This window comes from Rattus norvegicus, chromosome 9, assembly GCF_036323735.1.
Source record: "Rattus norvegicus strain BN/NHsdMcwi chromosome 9, GRCr8, whole genome shotgun sequence".
Lineage (NCBI taxonomy): Eukaryota > Metazoa > Chordata > Mammalia > Rodentia > Muridae > Rattus > Rattus norvegicus.
Window position 1 is genome coordinate 18,397,125 of NC_086027.1, and position 23,537 is coordinate 18,420,661.

A 23,537-nucleotide genomic window follows, 5' to 3' on the forward strand; every position below is an offset into this window, starting at 1 on the left:
TCCATCGCTGGCCCAGCTGAGGCTGCCATGCCCTCACTCTGCCAGAGTACTCCCAATGATCCTTTGGACAAGATGTAGTTGACTGCTGAGATGGACAAGAAGTGGTTTTATTCTGTATCAACCGTATGGTGGAATCTGAGACATTTTTTCCTCTCAGACCCCACTTCAAGCTGTCCTCCCAAGTCCTTACAAACAGCACAGATTCCTGATGAACCAGTCCCACCACCCAGTGTCAAGTGACGCCGAGAAAGGCTGTTCTTTTTTAGCTTTTTGTTGTTCAACTTCCAGGAGAGAATCTCAATAAATACTCAATTCCTTACTCCTTGTTTCTCCTCTTGGGGCAGAGTCTAAAATTCTGGAGTCCCTTTGTCTGTCTGTCGAAGACAAGACTTGCTAATGCAGATGCCTACAGGGGCGAGCTCCTCTGAAAGAGGACTCTATGGGAAGTAGAGACCCAGTCCCTTACTCTGTGCTGTCATTAACATCTCTTGTATACTTAACATGTCCACGAAAATCCAGAAGTTTGGATTTTTGTGTGAAAACCTCTTTTCCCAGGGTTGCCTTAACACATGCTTCTGGCTGCTGTCTTGTGTCCACAGAGATTTCTGTGCTGTTACTGTACAATGCTGATCATGTGCCTTGTGGTTTGAATGGGAATGGCCCCCACAGACTCATGTGTTTGAATGCTTGGCCCATAGGGAGTGGCACTGTTACGTGTGACCTTGTTGGAAAAAGTGTGTCCCTGTGAGGGTGGGCTTTGAGATCTTATATGCTCAAGCTACACCCAGAGTAGCACAGTCTCCTGCTGCCTGCAGATCAAGATGCGAAACCCTCAGTTCCTTTTCAGGCACCATGGCTATTTGCATGCCGCCATGACAACAATGGACTAATCCTGTGAAACTGTAAGCCAGCCCCAGTTAGGTTTTCCTTCATAAGAGTTGCTGAGCCATGCTGTCTCTTCCTAGCAGTAGAAACCCTAACTGAGGTAGACCTTATAGGGGCTCGTTCTCTCGTTCACACACAGTAGACTTTGGATTTCTCGGAATTCAGTGGTTTTATTTTACCCGTTGGCTTCTCCCGTCCTCCTCGCGGAATCGTTCTCCATCCCTGGAGTCCATCACTTCTTTGAGTGGCAGGAGCGTCGTTCAGTAGTTTTCATTAAATAGAATCTGATAAAACTCTGCCTTCAGAGCTAGAGAGATGGCAAGCGGCTAAGTGGATGGCTTGCTGTTCTTCCAGAGGACCCACAAGAGGTTCCAGCGCCCGTTTGAGCAACCTTCAACCACTCGTAACTCAGGTGCAGGGGTCCGGTAGCGTAAGGTGCATATACAATTAAATGCAATTTAAAGTCAATCTTTTTGGTTGTTGTTTTCTAAAGAACAGCAGGGGCTAAAGTGATGGCAATTAAAAGCCCTCGCTGCTCCCGGAGAAGAGCCAGGTTTGTTTCCCAGCCTTTCCCATCATGTCAGCTCAAAACCATCTCTAACTCTAATTCCAGGAGACCCATCACCCTCTCCTGCACGGGGCACTCATATACGTACAAAAAACACTCAGTACACAAAATAGATAAATAATAATCAATTTTTAAAAAGATTCCAATATTAGAGTCATGCCTTGGAGTTTAGCTACCGTTACTCACTAAAAAAAATAATAAATCAATTACCAATTGCTCTGTATCTGGATTATTATTTACCAAAGTGAGAGGACATCTTGATAATACAGCTACCTAGCATGAACTGAAGGTAACAATGTATACACGCGCACGTGCACACACACGCGCACACACACAGGCACACACACACACAGGTGCACACACACAGGCGCACGCACAGGTACACACACACATACACAGGCACTCACACAGAGGCGCACACACAGAGGCACACACACAGGCGCACACACACAGAGGCACATACACAGGCACACACATACACACACACACATACACAGGCACTCACAGGCATTCACACACAGGCGCACACACACACAGGCACATACACAGGCACACACACACAGGTGTGTGCGCACACACACACACACCTTTCCTCGCAGGCAGGAGTAACAGTGATTTGCAACAGGAGCATTTGTGTATTATTTTTCAGTTGTTAAAGAGGGGTCTAAAGGACGCCCTTCGCAGGAAGGGAACTCTTTGTAGACCTTAAATGGAGCATGAATGCATTACGCTGCCTTTTCCATGGCCCACAAGATAACAGGAACATTTTCTTTGGCATTTGAAAAGGGCAGAATTGGAAAAGTGCAGAATTATATTGGAACTAAAAGGAAAAATTTTTTCTAAAAATTATAGCTGCAAGTGCCCCCTCTAAGTGGACTCCATGTCCCTTCAGCTCTAATTTTTACCAATTACTTCAACTCTTGGGAGAATTATAGGGCTTCTGAAAAGAGGCTTTGTAATCAAGGGAAATGCTCAGAGGGCGGAGAGCTTCTACCAAAGTGCGCCCTAGAAAATGCTCATACCCGAGGCTGGGGATCGGCCTGAAGCTCGCTGATTGTTAGAATTACACATGGGGAAGAGAGTCGTCGCAGGCCTGATGGTGATTGACATGTGTTACTCTGATGGGAAACAGGCGTGTTTCCAGACAGCAGAGAAACGCAGGAAGCTAGGAAGCTTGATTCTGCAATCTGAGCAGAAAATAAATAAGTGGGTGTCTGTTCAGTGTGGAGTTCATTACTGTGGATTCAGAAACAGGAAGGGTGCTCACCGCTTCCCCAGCTTCCTAAGGTGTGTGTCAAACCTGATTAACTCTGCTGCCCCTCCACAGCCCCCAGGAGCTCTTCAGTGTCACCCAGCCTACTCTAATTTATTCTTCTTATTTCCCGGGTCCCCTCAGGAGCAACACCCTTTCCGGTGTGTTGAAGCCACGGGATTCCTTGTTAATTATTGTGTTTGCACTTCCCTTAATATGCCAGCATCGAGCCATGTCCTCCAGGGGAGAGAGGTTTTTCCAATCCACACCCCTAAACGTCTTGTTCCACTTTTTTCATCCTCTTCTCCAAAGTGTCTGCCTTTGTCCAAAGTGGAGAAAAGAGAAGAGACAACGCTTGTTTGCATGGAGACGCATCTCCCCTGGTCTCTGAGCTGGCTCTGGTTGTGTGGGGCCTTCCCCAATTTATTTTTATTTTTGTAAAATTAGCATTCGAGTGCTTCCCAGACTTTCCCCACTAGTATTCCAGAGCGGCAGAGAATGGTGAACAGGCTGCCTCCACACAGATTCAGGAGAGCTGCCTTTCTTTGAGTTTTCTGTTGATGTTAAAATATATATGAATGCCACAGGACTCTGAAGGATCTGTGTCTGTTTTTTAAATAAAATAAGCCCCTTCCTCCTACACAGGCACTCTTCAAACTCTTCAAACGATGGGTTCTCTGGGAGGGAAGTTTATTCTGTGACATTGAAGGGGGCCAGAGGGGACACTGAGACACAATTTTGATGGCTTGTATGCATACAGAACAGTAATTCAGTTGCAAATACTTTCATTAAAGTGTTTTGGGCTTATATGTCTTATCTATACTAAATTTAAGACTCCACGCGGTCTTACTTTAAATCTTCCTGACACACTTTTTATTTTTTATATAAATCTTTCTTCCTCTTTGACAGTGTGATGGACATTACGGGTGGTAGTACTAATTAAATTTTACGTTTTCAATAAGAATATAATGAAGAGCAGGTGAGAGATAACTTTCAGATGCATGTGAGGACATCGTTAGGGATCTCCATGTCCTGTAGTTCTCAGCGTGATGAGTATCCTTCTAGTCTATGCAATGTTTTCTACGACACTTTAACTGGTTGAAGGATAGAACCTTTTGCATAGATGTAAATGCTATGAATATGATCTAGGAAGGTTTATCATTTCATTTCCTTCCTATTCATCCACCATGAGCTGGAACTTAACACGCCTACAAAGACTTCAAAATCCACATTAGAAACTCGTATTCATACAGCACCTGTTTCTGAGGGCCTGAGAGTCCTTTGTTGCACTCCTGTGTGTGCTAATTGCACAGTGCTACAGTACTGCGTGTACTAAGCATCATAATTAATTCTCAGTGTGCCGTCGTGGTGATGGTTGTTTTTGTTGTAATATTGGTTGAAGACACTGTTACGTGTTCAGCCGGGATTTCATACAGACACCATTTGAAGCAAAAAGACATTATTATTTTCCCTTACTACCAACTTTCCACTTTATATCCCAGAAAAGCAAAGCAGGACTTATTGATGGCTTTTTACCACTGAGGTGGTGGGGAGCGAAGGTTACATGGAGAGTACTTAAGACTCTCAGTGTAAAAAGATACCACCTTTGACCTCACAGACCCTGGGGCTTGTGGAAGTGGCCTCAGGGAATTTCAGGGATCCTCCCAGGTCTGTAGCATTGTTTGTCTCTGTTGGAGGGGGCTGCAAGAGCAGAGGCCACACTCATCCCCAGACTGGTGTACTCACTAGAGACTGGCACATACTGTTCAGAGCTTCTGGGGTGTTCATGTCTCTGACTGCCAGGGACTGGTCACTTTCTGCAGGGGACAGCGCAGGGACCATGGATGCGTTATTGTCTCTCCACTCTGCCTAAATGAGCGTGTGCTGGTGAGGTGCCTTCCTTGTCTTGTGGAAGAGTTACCTTTTTTTAAATTGATCTCATCTCTGCAGAGGGAAGTTTATGATACATGCACATCCCTTGACGTGTTCATTCCTCAGCCCACGTTGCTTAAGTCCCCGGAACTGCTGTGCCCGCTAACCCAGATCATACTAGAAGTGAAAAGCCCATGTGCCTACTGAAGCTGTGTTGGTATGACTTAACCGTCTTCATCCATAATCACGAGAGCAGCTCACTGCCTCAGAGCCTGCGCGCGTCGGGTCACTGTACAGCGTTGGTTACTTGTTAGGGTGCGGTTTTTCAACCTTGATGTTTGACATTTTGGACCGGACCATTGAACAGCACTGTCTGTGCCTCACGGGGCATTCTTGACATCTACGTCTTGGTGGTAGCTCATTTCCCATCCTGTACTTGGAGCGGTCACAAATGGCTCCAGACATGGCCAAGCATCTGCTGGTGCACAAGGCTGCTTCCCATTTAGAATGTCTGAGTTAATGAGCAAGTCAGGTCTTTATTCTTAGGAAGCCACCTTAGCCAGAAACATTTCCTATACCCACCTGACTTTACCACCCAATGAAATGGCATGTTATTCATGATTAGGCTTTCCATATAGGTCTTAATTTGTCCTGATTTTTAAAAGAGGGTGTTTGATATTGTGTGTGCTGTGTGTGTGTGTGTGTGTGTGTGTGTGTGTGTGTGTGTGTGAATGACTGCAGGTGCCTGTGGAGGCCAGAAGAGGGCATCAGACCCTCCCTGGAGCTGGAGCTCTCCAGCATGGGTGCTGGAGACTGAACTTACGTCCTCAGAAGGAACAGTAAGTGTTCATAACCCCAGAGCATCTCTCTAGCCCTAAGACCTCCATTGTTTCTTTCCTTAGTAGGTTCTGCATTATTTCTCTCCCTCGCTAGGGGTCAGACCCAGGGCCTCGCACTTCGCTAAACACAGTCTCTACCACTGGCATATATCCCCAACCTTCATATTATAATAAATGATTACAATAAATTTGCAGCATGGATAGTAGTAAGAGAACAATTCTCCCAGACAAGGGTCACTTCTGTGTTTTTTGTTTTTTGTTTTTTTGTTTTGTTTTGTTTTTTTGTTTTTTTTTTTTTGGTTCTTTTTTTTTTTTTTTCGGAGCTGGGGACCGAACCCAGGGCCTTGCGCTTCCTAGGTAAGCGCTCTACCACTGAGCTAAATCCCCAGCCCCTTGTTTTATTTTTGTATGAAGCCTCAAGTGGTTTTCTCAGGTCACAGTAAAACCCACTGAAACTGTAATTACATTAACATAGCAATTTGAGGATAATTTTTGCCTCATATTTTCGAGAGCATGGGGTTCAACATTATTGTTAGAAGTAACTTGCTTAGAGCTTTGAAGTCACTTTGAGACGTCCATGCTAGGTCAGCAGTAGTGATATATGTGGAAAAAGACACGACTCGCACAGAGAGGGAACAGAGAGTACTTTTTATAGTTATTTTCAGAGAATTTGGGAGAAAAAAATGGAATCAGTAGTCTCTGCCGCTTGGGTTCTGATTAGGTTGAAGGTATCCTGGCACCAGAGGCAGCCTTTATGAAGCAGGAAGGCTGTCTGGGAATGGCCGTGTCCAGAGGAACACTTTCAGCTAAGAGCTCCAGAAGGTTGATCTGCGGGTTATTTTAGCTAAAATAGTCTCCTGTGGGGAGGTGAGGGGGGGAAGACAAAGTACCTCATGTTCTTTTTAAAACAGATTTATTACAGTTTACAATCAATAGCAAGTTTAGCTGTGTATATGGGTGCAGCCGGTGTGGGATAGAGGTGCCAAGAGTCCCTGGAGCTCGGTCGCTGACATTCTTTTGGCCCTGAACTAGGAGTTAGGTGGTTTAATCTAGCAGAGACACAGCTGTAAGCTCCGAGACAGGATGTGGCAAGATGTCCTCTAAAGTAACGGTGGAGTGTGTCGATGTTCCCCTGTAACAGATACTTGCTTGGCAGCACACAGCTCCCTGAGAGTGTGTGGTGACAGCGTCATCGTTTCCAGAATGTTCCGATAGATACCAGTCCTTTTTGGCAGAAATAAGTATCCGCCGGTGGCAGGGGCAGGGGACATCAAAAGAGGCAGTGGCCTGGTGGGCGCACCCTCCTTCCCACCTCCTCCTGGGCTTCCCCGATGCTTCTGTTGCTGCATCCATTAAAGATCCGTGAAGGTTTCTTTCCTTATTCTTTTCCACCACTCTTTTTCCTCTGCAGCACTTTTTAACCTTTAGGGTAGCGTTAGGGGAACTTCGAACTCCATTGCTCTCGGTTCATAGTTGTAGTTTTTTTTTTCTTCTTTCATTTTTTAAAGATGGATTATACAAATTGTAGAAAAATCTTCACTTTTTCTGATTATTTCAGAAGCATCTCAGGAACATCTTGGTTTATTATCCTCCCACAAGCCACCGAAGGCGGGGCGAAGAAGTGCCTGAGATTTCTCTCTCTCTCACTCAAAAATCTTTCCGTTCTTCTGTATCACACTGTGCGACCAGCTTAATGTGACGCCACCTTGAACTTCCTGTCAGGATGAAGGGAAGTTCCGCTTGTCCCCGATCCACTTCTTTAGGCACCAATGACTGCCTTCCCCAGACTCATTCTAACCGTGGGTTACTCCATGCATCTGCCACCTACTCTTGGCACAGCTGGGTAACAAGCATGCCTGCCTGTGTTCAGGGAGCGTTGCCAAACTGACTCGTATTTCCATCTTGTTCCATCCACTTGTATTCTAGCCAGGACTTCACCAATTTCTATCCTCTACGGCTCTGTGACTAATCGCTAAACAGCATTAAAGATGCCGTTCATCTGCCCCTTAATTCAAGAAGTACTTCCTGGCCCTAGACAGTAGAAATAAATCTCCTGCTTCTATTCGAATATAGTTTGTTTTATTTTTAATATTTTGTTCTTTGTAAATGCGTGCGCGCACGAGTGTGAGAATGTCAGCCTGCCTGTGCCCGTGTGTACATGGAGTATAGGTGTGTGTCGAGACCAGAGACATTGGATAATTCCTTGGAGCTGGAGTTCGCTGCTGGGAATCGAACCCAAGTTTTCTCCTGGAGCAGCAAATGTTCTTAACTCCTAAGCCATCTCTCCACCCCTTGCACTGTACGTTTCTTAAGGGCAATATCTGACTTGATGCCACCAACCCCATGCGGCTTGCTCTTCATTGGTCACTCAGCTCACATGACCAGGGCTGGCACTGCCTGTAGTGGGCTGGGCCTTTCCACATTAATCCTTAATCAAGGAAGCGCCCTGGCAGAGCGGCCTAGGGGCCAGTCAGATGGGGCATTTTGTTTTCCAGTTAAGGGTCTCTCCTTTCAGATTCTAGCTTGTGTCACGTTGACAAAAGATAATCAGCACAGGGCTACGTCTGGCTCGTTTCTTTCTCTACTATTTAAAGAACAAAGCCAAAAATAGCTATTCTGACCTTTCTAATTTAACCTGGTGTTTGTTGTTTCGGAGGAAGAAAGACAAAAAAAAAAAAGGATTGGCTGGAATGGCTGAGTGTTAACCTCTCTTCCTGTTTCCCAGAGATAAAGGATTTGTTTTTGACAACTGATATTTACTAAATAACTTTTTATCTGGCTGGAGAAGTGCTCCAGTCTAAGCTTGTTCTTGTGTCTCACAATTATTTCTATATAGAGCAGAAATAGCTTTGCTGGTGAGCTAGACAACCTCTCTTCTTTTTATGGCTAGAATTTAAGCTTTGCCCGCTGGCTTAGGCAAAGGGGAATAACTTAGACTCATCTTTAAAATGACTTAGGTCATGACATCTAAGATTAAGATGCTGGCGTGAGATCTGTTGCACATTTATTACTGAAAAGTCATGCATATCATGGCTCTCTGCCATGTGTTTATTACTTACATAGTTGATCCTTTTTAAAGAACTTTTAAGTAGCTTTAAATTAGATTTGCCCCCCAAGGACCCAAATGAGCTCAGCTTACAAGTTATTCTTACTTGGTAAGGAGAACTCAGTCAGGGCTTCCCTGTTTTGCCTGCGATCACTTCAGATGTTTATAGCAACCTGTAGTAACAGGATTTACTTAGACGTGTGCATCTTTAATGACTCGGAGAGGGTCATTCCCAAGCTATGAGGACTCCTTTGGAGTGACTGAACTTAGACACCCTCTACTCTCCAGTGCCACGAACACCCGTGAGGCCCGTGCAGGGACAGACTAGAGAGCTCCCTTAAATCTCCCCAAGGTTGCTTCTAGGAGACAATCCAGAAGCACATTTGTCTCTAAAGGACCCCAGGTATCTTGAACCAATCCTGCACAGTATCTTGACAGTCTGTTGGTTTAACAGAGTACTCAGATATTAAAGGCACACAAGGACCCACAGACCTGTGCCCTCGAATGTGATTTTGGAAGAATATGCAAGTTAGAGAGAGGATGCCGAGTTTGTTCGTGCAAGCAATTGACAGGGTAACTTCTCCCATCCTCAGCAGCAAGCTGCCTTAATCAACTTCCAGAAAACAGTCCCCTCAGATAGCTCTGTGTTTTAGATTTACCGTGATCTCTTCCTTGCTTCCCTGGGTTCTTAGAATGAAGAGTCTTGAGAATCCTGGAAGATCTCAGCTGGTCTCAGGCTTTAACCACCATGTCGATGCTACCTGAGTTGGAGAGTGTGTGAATCCCTCCCTCCCTCCCTCCTCCCTCCCTTCCTCCCCCCCTCCATTTCTTTCTTCCTGACACAGAGTCTTGTGTAGGTCAGGCTGCCTTTGAACTTGTGCCACAGTTGAGCATGGCCTTGAACATTTGGTTTTCCCGGCTCCACCCCCCCGCCCCCCCCCCAGTGCTGGAATTACAGGTGTGCAACGCCATGCCGGACTCACTCAGCAGTTAGGATTAAACTAGGGGCTTTACAAATGCTAGTCAGGCAGTCTGCAAACCAAGTCACAGCCCTAGCTTCAGACTTGAATGTATTTTCCACTGTCTGGCAGACATTTCTACGTGGAGGTCTGTCATCTGGGTATGTCACATTTATTTACCATTGATGTCATCTGGGTATGTCCCATTTACCATGGATGGAACTGAACTGTCAGTCCTCTTCCCCTGCCACACCTGTGCCAGCCAAAGCATTTCCCATTGTGACTGTGGCGAATTTCATTCATCCCTCTCTCTAACTGCAAGGGCAGCGATCTGTGGGAGCCATCTCCCCTGCTTTCTTCCCTTCACACCCTACAACCCGTCTCTGGGGTATTATAAAGATGCCACCTTGAAAGCAGGAGGTCCCATTGCTTCTCCCCATCCCCAGACTGCTTGGAAAGCATCTACTGAGATTGTCTCCCAGCTGCCCCTCAAGCTGGAAGGGGAGGGTCCTTTTAAACCGTCAAGCCATGTCACCTATGTGGTCCTTCAAGAACGTCTGTGTACTTCCGACTAAAAGCTCTTTTTTCTCTGTGTTCTGGGAGGTCTGTATGATCCTGTCCCTGTGGGCTTTCTATTAGACAGATACTCACCGCAGTCCTACCTGCCAGGAAAGCAACGGAAGCCCAGGAAGTTTGAGGAAACTGTCTCAAGGTTTAGGGTAGATGTGGCACCTTTCTAGCTAGCTCTGGACTCTTCAGCTTCTGAACTACAAGACCACTTATGAAGTTCGGGCCTGGGAGATAATAAACGCATGTCATAATGTGTCCCTGAACCTCTCCAGGCTTTGCTGCTTGTGGTGTTTTCAAACACAACAACCTGGGAGGCTGTCAGTCCCATGTCCCCACACGGATCACATTGTGACCCTCTGTTTTCCTTGTGTTTCAATCCACATCTCTCTATTCTAGAAGTACAGACATCAGAGCTCCAAGCTAGGGGAAGGTAGGCGTTTCCTGTGTCCTTTTCTAAGACCACAGGGCTTTTGGGGAGTATATATGGCCTTTTCCTCGCCCACAGGTGACCACCTAGCAGGAGACTCTGGTCACTGCTTCTTACTTAGAAGCTGGCTGTCCCCTTACACTGTGATTTCCTCAGAAGCCAGACCCTGCCTCTCGGAGGCTTCTAGGAGCCACTTCTTTATCCCGGGGTGATTTTCAGGGACACGCATACTTGTTACCATTCTGGGCTATGCTTGTTCAACTGCCTTACCAGGCCTGTCCTCCGAGAGTGCATTTCTGAACAGAGTGTCCCCATGTCTTCCTTCTCAGGGACTGAGATGCCTGTGTTCTGTGATGTTATGTCACTCTGAGTGGCTCACAGCATGATGTCCTTACTGTCTAAAACTCTGTGGTGTGTCTGCTGAGTTGGCAGTTTTAACTGTTGACACAACCTAAAGTCTCCCGAGAAGAGATCCTCGTTTGAGCAGTTACCTGGGTCAGGGTCTTGGTCATTAACTGATACACAAAGAGCCAGTCCTTGGGCAGGCGCTCCTGAACACTAAGAGAGGAGAGAGTAGCTGAGATCATGTATGTGAGTAGACCTATATGCATTTATTTCTTTCTGCTCCTGACTGTGGATGTGATGCAGCTGGCGGCTTAAGTTCCTGCCTTGTTTTCCCTCCAATGATGGACTGCGGACCCGCGATTATAATCCTAATGGCCATTTATAAATAACCATATGTATCAGGTGTCAGTCTCCATGTGTGTAAGAGCTGGGATGGTTGCGTGCTTGTGCGTGTGTGCGTGTGTGTGTGTGTGTGTGTGTGTCTGTGTCTGTGTGTATGTAGTGTGTATGTGTATTGTGTGTGTGTATATGTAATATGTGTGTAGTGTGTGTGTATAGTGTGTGTGTATACGTAGTGTGTGTGTATAGTGTGTGTGGTGTGTATAGTGTGTGTTTGTGTGTGTGTAGTGTGTGTAGTGTGTGTGTGGTGTGTGTGTAGTGTGTATGTGTGTATTGTGTGTGTATCGTGTGTGTGTATATGTAGTGTGTGTGTAGTGTCTGTGTATAGTGTGTATGTGTATATGTATGTGTGTGTAGTGTGTGTGGTGTGTATAGTGTGTGTTTGTGTGTGTAGTGTGTGTATAGTGTGTGTGTGGTGGGTGTGTAGTGTGTGTTTGTGTGTGTAGTGTGTGTGTGGTGTGTGTAGTGTGTGTGTGTGTTTGTGCGTGTATGTAGCGTGTGTGTGTGTATAGTGTGTGTGTGGTGTGTGTGTGTGTGTGTGTGTGTGTGTGTGATGAGATCAACATTGGATGTTACTCAAAGAACTGTTTATGGATAGGTCTCTCATTGGGACCTGGGGCATAATGACTAGGCTAGGCAGGGTGGCCACCCAGAGATTGGCAGGCATTCATTAGTCTCTGCCTCCCTGGTGATGGGATTATAAACTCTGCCAGGCCTGGATTTTTACAAGGATTTTGGGATTGAACTCAGGGCCCTTCCTTGGGCTAGAAGGACTAAACATCGTTAGAGGTCTTTCCCCGGTTCTACTCTTTGCCATTTGAGATGTCACATAACCCAGATGACAGCATGCTTTCTCTAAATCTCTTTTAAAGGTCTGGATTTTTCTGTCTTAGATTTTCTAGGGAAAGAAGTAAGAACGTGGTTAAATCTCTGGCCAACTACTGAAACAAGATGCCTGGGTTCTGAGCTGGCTAATTCTGTTAGAATTAGTCTATTCCAGATGGACCGGTTTGAAGTCAGCCTATTCGTTTACATTTCAAACACTATGCCACCTCAGAAAGGATATGCTAGAGGAAGCGATGAAATAAAAATAACCTGTTGAAGGTTGCTTAATGAACCACAATCTCACACCTGGGGACACCAAAGCCTCCGTAATTTTTTTCTCTTTTAAATTTTATGTAAATCATTCCCAGATGGTTAATAGAAGCATAAATTGCTTTTCATAGTATGTGGGAACCTTGGAGCTTCATTTTTAAACTATGATAACAAATATTAATTCACAATTACTGTACTGTTTGTGCTGTGTGTGTGATGTAATGATGATATGTGTAGTATTGTGTGTGTGGTATGTGATTGTGTATATGTTTATGTGTGTGTTTGTGGTATGAAATGTGTGGTATGTGTATGTGTGATGATATGTTCGGTGATTGTGTGTGGTATGCAAGTGTGTATGTGTGGTATGCAGTGGTGTGTGTGTGTGTGTGTGTGTGTGTGTGTGTGTGTGTGTGTGTTGAAAGACCTCTGATAGGGTAGCTTCACAGCGCCAGGAAGGCCACTTAGTCCTCAGCTGGTGCAGAGCATCTAGGCCTGTGGTAGGGACCCTGTGGCCAACCACTGAGGTAACATCCTGTGTTGATTGTTCTCTGCACACCATGTTGCTTCAGGCCTGGTGGGCCTAAGAAACTCCTTCAACTTCTGACACCATGCAGCTTCCGAGGGCTCCCCAGGGCCATGCTGTTGATACACAGACGTCACAGAGAGGTGACTGTGAATCAGTGGAGTCTCTCTCTGGTGGCTATTCGCTCATGCCTCTCCTGAAGGATGGTTCACTTGTGTGCAGGGTCAGGGTGGGTCTGAGTAGGGGAGCAGCCAGCTCAGCCGTCAGTGGGGTGAACCAGGCAAGCCTCTCTAGTCATCTCAAAAGCCAAGGCCTGTACCTCTGGCCACCCTTCATTACACACTGCTTCTCCAAAATTTCTGCTTGGAGTAGCCTCATACTCTTTTAATTTCTGTCACATACGTACAGGCATACACGTGCATGCTTGCACATGTATCCACACACACATATACATGCATGTTCTTGTATACATGCGTGATTTATCTTTTATTTCAGTAGGTGTTGCCAGCCTCTCCTTGGTAGGGAGTTGAGCCCATTAATAGCCTTAAAAATACATTTTCTAAGTCTGTTTTCTTCATTGAAAAGGACGGCTTGAGAGTTACAGCTGACGTCACTTTTACCCCACATCGTTGCCACAAGATCTGTCCCTGAGGGGCCTCTCCATGCAGAGGCCACCGCTTGGATGGGCTGTGTGTGTGTCTGTTGCTAAGCCTTTCCCCAGAAGATGGAAACCAATGGAAGCATGTTACATGAGAGCCCCGTCCACCCAAACGTTGTCATTGTGTCTACTCTATAAGCCATATTGCTTATACCTCTCATTCTGTGATGATGTTTTACACGGAGACCAGCTCTAAGCCCATCCCTTCTACTCCTCTCCCTCCTCCTATATCCTTCCTCCTTTTTTCTTCTCTCCCTCCTCCCTTCATCCTTTCTCTCCATCTAACCTTCTTTCTTGTCCCTCTTTCTGTCTCTGCCCTGTCTTTGAGATTCCAGGCCGACTGCAAAGTCTCAATCCTCCTGCGTTAGACTAAATGCTGAGATCGTACCCAACCTTCCCGAGATCTTTCAGTGACCTAGAGATTCATACATAAACACATACAGATTCATACACACACACACACACACACACACACACACACACACACACACGCATGTGCCCATGCATGTCTTGTTTACCACAGTTTGTTTTCTGTCACTGCTGTCTTGTTCGTTACATTCAGGAAACATCCGGAGGCTTCATGACCTTTCCCGTGATTCTTTCTATAAAGAAAGACTGTGCAGAATTTCTTTCTTGGTTTCTCCAGGTCCCAGAAGGCAGAGCTTCCCAATGAAGGGTACATCTTGGAACTGGATCACTGCTCCTCCTTAGAACACCTGGCAGACCAGAAGCTCGTCCCGGAGTTCATTAAGAAGGTAAGCACCACAGTGAGACAGGGAACAGCTCACAGGGCAGGTGCCTAAGTGGATGTGCTGGAGAGCAGTGAGCCCGTTAGCCACACTGCAAGAGTACAACTGGAGATGACTCTGGAACAAGACGGTCTTCTGCTGATGCCGGGGCAACCCCGTGTCTTGTCTTCTAGGGCTGGAGTTGGATCCGGGCCTACAGACTCACTACTGAACATACCCAAACCCTTGAGTGGGTCTGACTCACAGGTGCCATCTTGTTATAGTGATTAGTTAACTGCCTGGCTCTAGGTGGGTCATGCGGTGCAGCACCCGAGACAGACAGACAGACAGACAGACAGACAGACAGACACACACACACACACACACACACACACACACACACACACACACTCACACAGACAGAGGATAGAGGGTGCATTCTAAATTAAAGATGGACACTGTCTAGTGTAGTAGACACATAAACCAGTAATAGTTACTGTAACCGAGGCTTAGGCTCTGCTCACTCACAGGAGCCACACTTTTATGACTGGCACTCAGTAGTTTTTTCACCCCACCACAGGCCTGTGAGTGACATGATGAGCAATGACATTGCGGAAGCTTTGACATGACTAGGTCCTGGGAACTTTTCAGAGCCTTTGTCATCTCGTGGTACCGCAGTGCTACCTGCAGCCTGTTTCTGACATGTCACAAGGAAACTGACTGGAATGGTCCCACACAAGTCCAAACAGCCACTTGAGGTCCAAATAGCTAGTGATCGGATTTTCTACTTTGAACCAGGAATAGAAGGCGTTGGGACACAGCACAAACTCACTGTGGTCCTGATGGCTGGGAAGGCAGGGTAGGGGAGCGGTGCTGTGAGGAAGCCACTGACCTGAAGCACAGGTTACAGAGGCTGCCAGGGATAGGGGAGGTGGGAGGCTGGGATGGGAGGTAGCAGGAGTATTGGTGACATGGCTGTGCTGGGACAGGTCAAGCCGAGGCAGTGGGAACAATGGAGGTCAGGCATCGTACCCAGGCAGAGAAGAGGCCAGAGAGAGCCACAGAGAGTGCTATGTTATGAGGAACTTTGCAGAAGAGCGGAGAAGTGAGAGTTCCTTTAAGGGTTGTTTGTTCTCTTCCCTCCTTTTGGCATCTGCATCTGTAGAGCATTCAAGGCTCCAAGGCCCTGGGAGTAATCACTCGGGAGCCCCAGACTGAAAGCCAGATGAGCTCTCCACGGGTCAAACGAAGCTAATTTTACTAGGACCATGAAGGGCTTCTCTACTTTGGTAGAATTTAGATGATTATTTAGGAACAGAGGTGGGTTTGTTCGTGCTTACACGTGTATAGATGCAGAGACACAGTGTTTTTCTAAGTCACGTGTCTACATGAGTAGGGCAGTCTTCATTGCAAATAATACTCTAATAAAGTTGGACAGAGACCTCCTAGGAGCTGCAGTTGCTAATGAGCTGAAGCCTGGGGAACGTGTGGTTACAACTTGGTTGCTTGAGATAGCTACCGGTGTTGGAGGAAGCTGTGGGGGAGGGGCTTTGTATGCTATCTCCAGTGTGCTCCTGAGTGCCTTGGCCATAACCAAACAAGACCATTGTGCGGCAGACCCATTGCATTAGACGTCCAGGAATCAGTACCCTGCTCTGCGGGTTACTTGGCTGTTGTGCTTCCTTAATGCAACATTTGTATAGGGACTAGGCCCTCGAGGACGTTAGCTGCATTCTACTTAACTTTTAATTTCCCCTCTTAGCCTAGCCGTTTCTTTTCCCACTCAACGATATATGGGAGTGTCTAGGCACCGGTGTCCGAGGACCATTCAACAATTGCTATAATTGCACCTGCTCATTCTATATGTTTAATAAAAACTCTGGGTTGTGGGTAATTAGTGACTGCTAGTGGAGAGGGAGTTGGTTTTTCTGATTCATTGCCCTTCGGGTAGGAGATGGTGGCATTCCCATCCACCTGTGGCTTGCTGTCATTACTGTATATCCGGTCATCGTGTGTGTGAAGTAAGGACTCCTCCTCCTGTACGGAATAGTCGTGTCTTCAGATAAAATGGTAATTAGCCTGTTTGCCATTGTCCCATCAAGAGAGATAAACTCATATTCTCTTCATGTTAGAGTTTAATGCAAACCAGGCTGGTTTTTCTCCCGTAAAAGCAAAGTCTCAATATGATTTTCCCACCAAATGTTTTAAATTAGTGGAACTTTTTGGCTAGAAAGTCTGACTAGAAGTGGGATGAGCCCTTATTATTTCCCTCAGTTTGGAAAAAGTAAAGTCATCTCTGTGTCCTGTAGAATCTCCTGAAGGCACTATAATTTACAGTCCCCTCCCCTCAGCCATCCTTGCACAGAGGGTCTGAGAGCCATGGTGTGGTTAAACCTAGGGTACTGTGTGCTATTTTCCCACTCTTACCCAGCAGGGTGTCAGCCAAAGGGCCTGTGTGCAAATGATTGCAGAGCACAGAACATTTCAAATGCAGTCTTGGAAAGCTTAGCAAGATTCTTTCCAAGTCCCAGAGCCAAGGATACAGAGGAGGCTATGGGAATGACTGTGTCCCCTGAATTCCCTTGGGGCCAGGACTCCGCTGTTGTCCTAGGGGTAGGTCTGGGCTGACTGAGGCCCTCAGGCATAGCCTGTTCCCAGAGGAGAGTGGAAGAAACCAGCCCTACAGCGAATGGTCTGCACGTTCATTCATAAAAATGTTCAAACCTCTTATGCTATCTGGACTTCAGGGCAAGCCACAGAGGCAGGAGCCATTACTGACCCAAACGCTGGTCTAGCTTTTAAAGTGGTGGCAGCGGGAGGCTGGAGCCAGTGACACCAGACAGTGGCTCACAAGTGTCACAATCATACATGTATAAATGAGGATTGAGGTTGCAAAGCTCTTTGAAGGTTTCAGGGTCACTTAGTCTTCCAATACCTGCTTGTGACACATCTTCAAAGAGGACCCCGAGCTGGCCGGGAAGGCTCGCTCTGCCTGGCACTGGGAGCTTAGTGAGTATTCAGCCCTGGGTTGCTGAACAGTGGGGCCTGCCTGGGTCTCCCCTTCCCAGGGAAAAAGAGGCACTGAGGGCTGCAGAGAAACCAAGAGAACTGGAGAAGTGGCGTCCAAAGAGGGCTCTGTAAATCAAGATGGGAGGGGGAAGTCAGTAGTGCCCCATGCCTGTGGGGGCAAGAGTATGAAAAGACCCAAGGCCAGGCTCTGTCTCCAGTGTGGAGTAGATCCATAGGCAAAAGTGGTCTCTTCATGGGTGGGCGTCTTCTGATCACATGGGAAAGGGTCTTGCTGTAGCAAGTTCACCTGAATTTCCTGTGGGGATGCTGGGAATGGCAAGGAACCTCGAGCCGGAGTACTAGAAACAGCAAAATATCAGTGGCAGGTCATGACAGATCCTGTAATACCAGCACCCAGGAGGCTAAGGCAGGAGGATCAAGGATAGCCTGGGCTACATTGTGAGACTCTTGTCTAAAAATTCAAGGGCTGGTCTACAGGTCTCTGGGAGAGCATTTGCCTAGCATGTGTAAGACCCTGGGCCCAATTCCAGGCCACAGGAGAAGAAAAGGAGAAATTAGTGTCTCGTCCCTCTGTCCCCCTCTCTCCTTTCCTTCCTTGTGGTCAACTTTTGTTGATACATAGGCTTGAGAGGTCATAGGTCACAGGTCATGCTCTGCTTCTGTGGATGAAAGCTCCCTTATCCTGTCTAGGAGAGGCCACACTCCCTTTTCCTGGTTCAGGTGACCTTGCTCCCCGGCTCAAGGTGCTGGGCCTTGTTCCTGAGATACGCACCTTGATGATGGGGCCAGAAACCTGTAGGACCACTCAGGAACTAAGAGTGTGGTGCCTTGAATGAGGACAACCATTTCAGGGACATCAGGGGAGCCCCTGAGCTTTGCCCAGGCGAAGGGAACATGTGATCGGATATTCGTTGGATTGCATTCGGCAGAGGACACTGCTGATGCCTCCCTAAGGGGGAAAACCTGATAGCTTTGGAGTTCTTGGTGAACAGAAGGGCAGAATTGACGCTTTGCCTGTGGGGCAAGCATGGCTTGGTGCTTGCTTACTGGGAGCTTATGAGTGTTACAGCCCTCTACAAACAGAGTCTAACTTTATTCTCTGGGAGACTTGTTTTATGTGTATTTTTCTGAGGTTATGTACGTGCACCACATGTATGCAGGTACCCCCCGGTGGCCAGAGAAGGTGTCCGTTCTTCCAGTGTGAGCTGTCTGTCGATGTAAGACCGGGGAATCAGTTACAGCTTCAGTTCTCAACTTGACATAAACCCAGAGACACCTCAATTGAGGAATTTTTCTAGATCAGATTAGCCTATGGTCATATCTTTGCGAGGCATTTTCTTAGTTGCCAATTTATGTAGAGGGCCCAGCCCACTATTGGCAGTGCCATTCCTAGGCAGGTGGCATAGGCTCTATAATACATAGCTGACCGAGGAAGCCAGAGGGAACAAGCCAACACTGGTTCCGTGTGTGGTTCCTGCCTCTGCCCTTGGCCGAATTCTGTCTTGCTGTCCTTCGGTGATGGATTGTGATCAAAACACGGAAGCCAAATAAACCGTGCCTCCCCAAGTCGTTTTTGGTCATGGTTTGTATCACAGCAACAGAAAACAAACAAAACAAAAACTCCAGTCTTTATCAAGAGCGCAGGTACTCTGAGCCCCCGAGCCTTTCTCCAGAGCCAGGGTCTGACTTGATGTGACACAAGATTCCAACTCAAAGTGAAAAGAAAATTCTGTAAAACAAAAGGCTTCTGTGCCCTTGCCGAGGTCCCGTTTGTCAACAAACCATGATAACTGTGGCATTTTTTAAAAGGTGGGAAAAAGTGAGGGTTTGGCGTTTGGGGGAGGAGAAAAAAAAAAAGATGGAGTCCCAGAATGAGATCTCTTCAGGGCAGAGCAAGTGAATTCAAGGCTTGCAGAACAGAATGGGTTTGGCACTTGGGGAGGGAAGAAGGAGGGAGAGAGAGAGACAGAGAGAGACAGAGACACAGACACAGACAGACAGACAGGCAGACAGACAGGCAGGCAGGCAGGCAGACAGGCAGGCAGGCAGACAGACAGACAGGCAGGCAGGCAGGCAGACAGAGACAGACAGACAGACAGACAGACAGACAGACAGACAGACAGACAGACGGAGTGAATGAGTCAGCTGCAGGAGATGAAGGTGGGAACCACAGGACTACTATATAGGGGTGGGTAGACCGCTCTCCGTCTGAGGCTGGAGGAGGTAGGAGGGAGCTGAAGGCTTAGAAGTTCGTGGGGGCTTGGCTGCTGTCTGGAGGCTTCTCTTTTCTTAGGAGGTTCCTCTGCCTCCCCTGCAGCTCTGACTGCATTTTTTTTTATTGTCTGTGATCCCCCTGTTCTGTCCAGAGGTCATTGAAGTCCCTTGGCACCCACTCTAGGGGCTCAAGTCATAAACTTGCCCATTCCTCCCGATGGGGTCCATCCCTCATCTCTCTTCCTCTGTATGATGCAGTACTGGTTGGTCCGAGTTCACCCTGTCTCCTTGAGCGGGCCTGCGGGGACCTGCTGGATGGGAGATTCAAGGACTATCTTAGGGAGCCCTTTCATGTCCCATGCTCATGCCTGTCCCACAAACCCACCAGTAACTGGGGACACGACGACAGAGGTCAGGGGCGCATGAGAGCACAGTGGGGCAAGGGGAGGGGTCATTCTGGAGACATGGTGAGACAAACGCCATCTACAGTGTCCCAGGTCCACACACATAGATTCCGATGAACAAACGAGCAACAGGTGCCCAGTATATGCCATCGCTGCCAATCGTATCCACTCATATCCACTCATATCTTCACACATATCGGCTCTTCCAGCTTGAATGACTGCTACCCCTCGGTCTCTGATGAACGATGGTGTTTATGTCCTCGCCGAGTCTGCTCAGTAGAGATGACAGCAGAGCTACTTACTTTTAAGTGTATAATGGCCCTGTTTAAAAGATATGGGCCAGCAGGGGCTGGGGATTTAGCTCAGTGGTAGAGCGCTTACATAGGAAGCGCAAGGCCCTGGGTTCGGTCCCCAGCTCCGAAAAAAAGAACCAAAAAAAAAAAAAAAAAGATATGGGCCAGAAAGATGGCGGGGTGGGTAAGGTCACTGTTGCTGAGCCTGGGGACACGAGCGTGGTCCCTTGGTCCCGTATTGTAGCAGGAGAGGAGTGGCTTGCTCTTTAGCATTTACTCAGGCTGTGCTGTGAACACCCGTGTGAACTGAGCCCCGTGCACAGGAGTGTTAAAAGTGAGAATTCTTTCACTGCTGTGTGCCACGTATCCGAGTATTGCCAAATAGTACCTTTCCGGCCAATAATGGGACATTGCACATTCTTTTTTGTTTTAAGTAAACGAACTCTTCAGAGTCTGATGTCAAGTGTATCTCATGACAGTCCGGGTTCTGTCACTGAAATACCCCCACAATATGCTGTGTGTTAGTAGAAAAATGTATTACTGTACCTAGATCAAATTAATAAGTTAAAAATTAAAATTAATAAATTAAGGATTTAGCACATCTGACACTGCTGCCTAAATTCACTCTTTTAAACACGGTCCAGTTTTCAGGGTCTGTCTTAAGGGAAGTGAAACTTAGAACAGCACCGAGCATGTGTGTCCCGACAGAAAATAACTAAAGAAAATGCACTGTTTTCCTCATGGGGGAAAATGGTTTTGGGTCACCTTTGCTATGTAATTTGAGGGTGCGTGAGAGACCGCAGGTGCCTGGGTGCCAGATGTCGACATGAGGGGTCTTCCTGTACAGCTCTCCGCCTCATTACAGCTCGCTCACTGAACCTGGAGCCTAGCATTTTATCTAGCATGGCCGCCCAGTGAGCCTGTGATTCTGCTGACAGCTGCACACGCTGTACCTGCTTTCTGCATAGCTTCTCAAGAGCCGAGCTTGGGTGTTCATGCGTGTGCCGCAAGTCATGGAGGCGTCTCCCCAGCCCGTAACTGGTTTTTGAGACAGGGTCTTGGTACGCGGCCGGCCTCAAACTCTTCATCCTCCTGCTTCAGCCCCCTAAAAACTGGAGTTATATGTATGTGTCGAAACACTCCATTTAACGTATAACCTTTTAGGGATACATTCCCAACAACCACATTTCCTTTAATATTAGTTACTAGCCTAGCTACACACATATATTTTAAACTCTACGAATTTTATACGAGTGGAGTCTTTTCCCCACATACTTCAAGAAGCAGTTTTATGCTGTGCCTTTTTAGTGCAACTTCTCCTCTTGTGACTCTGTAATCTGAGTGCTGACAGGGACACCTGGCACAGACATCGCCTTCATGTGCTTACTCCGACACATCATTTGGGATCTGCATTCTTACAGTTCACTCGTGGTGGCAGCAGGGACAGTCTGACGTCAACATGTGCTCATACATCTAACACCCGGCTGATGTTTGAGCTCACCCTTCTCTGAATGCCAAGTCTTAAAGAATCATGTGCTCCGTGTCAACCTTTATAGAAAATAAAGGGGAAAGCCCCTTTTATTGAAGCCAGTATAAAAGTGGGTGAGTGTGTAAGGAGTCAGCACAAATGGACTGAGCTTGCCAAGGGGGTGCATCTGTGATCACAGCACTTGGAAGGCTGAGGCTGGAGGATCCTCTCCGGCTAGCCTGCATCTTCTGCTTGCTCCGTGCCTGGCTGTCATCCCGGTCACAGTGGTCCCTTTGAATTTATAATCCCCACACGGCCTTTATAAAAGCTATCTGAAGAAAACTTACTATAGCCTTATTAAATTAGCTCAACCTTGTTCTTCTCAACAAGGGATCTGAGGTTCCAGTTCAAGGGGCACAGAGCCCCTGTGCCGTGAGAGACGCTAGGATGTCCGAAGGGCAAAGCTCGTGCTTGTCTTCTGAAAAGTCCCATTTCGGTCTCAGGGCTGAACCCTGTGTGTGTGTGTGTGTGTGTGTGTGTGTGTGTGTGTGTGTGTGTGTGTGTGTGTGTGTATACAGGTCTGTGTGCACATGCCTGTGTGCGTAAGGACTATACACATGGCTTTCCTGTTCAAGTTAGTTTCTCCAGCCCGTGAGAGTTACTTGCTATTGGTCTAACTCTTGGCAGTGGAGGTCATTTTTATGATCTGTTTCCAGAAACCTACTTGGCTCGCTTTTCTCTTTCTTCATTCCTTTTGAATCTGTGCTCAAGTTCACCTCACCTTCTCTGTTTACTTCCTAGGCCGACCTTGAACTCAGTCCTCCTATCTCTGCCTTCCACTCGGTGAGGGGTATGGGCATACATGCTCTGCACGCCTGGCGTCCACTGTTTTTCCCCATTACTGAGATTGTGATTGGTTGCACTGGGAATCAGGGCACAGACATTTCAAGTTCTTCCTAGTTTGTAACACGCATCAAAAATTTACAAGCTGAGCGCTGTTATATTTCTTTTTTTTTTTTCTTTTTCTTGGTTCTTTTTTTTCAGAGCTGGGGACCGAACCCAGGGCCTTGTGCTTCCTAGGCAAGCGCTCTACCACTGAGCTAAATCCCCAACCCCCGTTGTTATATTTCTTAAAGACTCATTCCAATGGTGCTCCTACTTCAAGACTGAGTCAGGTATTCCTGAAGAGAAGTGCATGCAGCAGTCGGTGTCTTCAGATGATGGTAGTCTCTGTCTGAAGGGGATTATGCAATGCACGCCTGCATGCCTGGAGCCTGCAGGAGGGCGTTGGCTGTTACCTATGCTATGACACTTTCGTCTTCATCCTGACTTCAGACTGGGTCTTTCACTGAACCAGACATCTCCAAGGCTTCCCATCTCTGCCGCCACCCAGCACGGGGGTAATGCGCTGCTCTGCCCGGCTTTGACACAGGTGCTGGGAGTTTGAGCTGGTCTTCACCCTTATGCAGCAAGCTCTCTTGCCCTCTAAACCCTAGCCCCTAACCTATTTTTTTCATCTTTCATGGAACATTAATAGAATTATTAGCAAAACTGACCCACCATAAGCAGAGGTGTTGAGGAAAACACAAGGAGATGCTTTGTTTAGAAAACACTTTGACTAAAACCAACATGGGCTATAAGTAATTTAAACTATTAAAGACATATCAAATGTGTGTCCTGATTTCTTTCTCCATTGCCACGTAGGCTATGTGTCAGTTATCTATTACTGTGATAAAATGCCATGACTAAAGGGAGCTACTGAAGGAAGGGTTTTACTAGGACTCACAGCTCCAGAGGGCCAAAAGTCTGTCACCATCATGGTGAGGAAGTGTGGTGGGCATGGTGGCTAGATCAGCTGTGAGCTTACATCTGCAGCCACAAGCAGCAGGCAGAGTGAGAACTTGATATTTCTCATGGCTCTTGGAACCTCAAAGCCACCTGTACTGGCAAACTTCCTCAGGC

At 47.1% G+C, this 23,537-nt stretch overlaps 1 protein-coding gene across 2 annotated transcripts in view; it reads left to right on the plus strand.

Annotated features, from left to right (window-relative positions):
- Positions 1-23,537, plus strand: part of Rftn1 (raftlin lipid raft linker 1) — a 197,677-nt gene that overhangs the window by 94,982 nt on the left and 79,158 nt on the right. For both annotated transcript variants that reach the window (XM_063267578.1, NM_001135011.1), the window contains exon 4: positions 14,085-14,193. In XM_063267578.1, the coding sequence (XP_063123648.1) occupies positions 14,085-14,193 (109 nt within the window). The remainder of the gene's footprint in view (positions 1-14,084; positions 14,194-23,537) is intronic.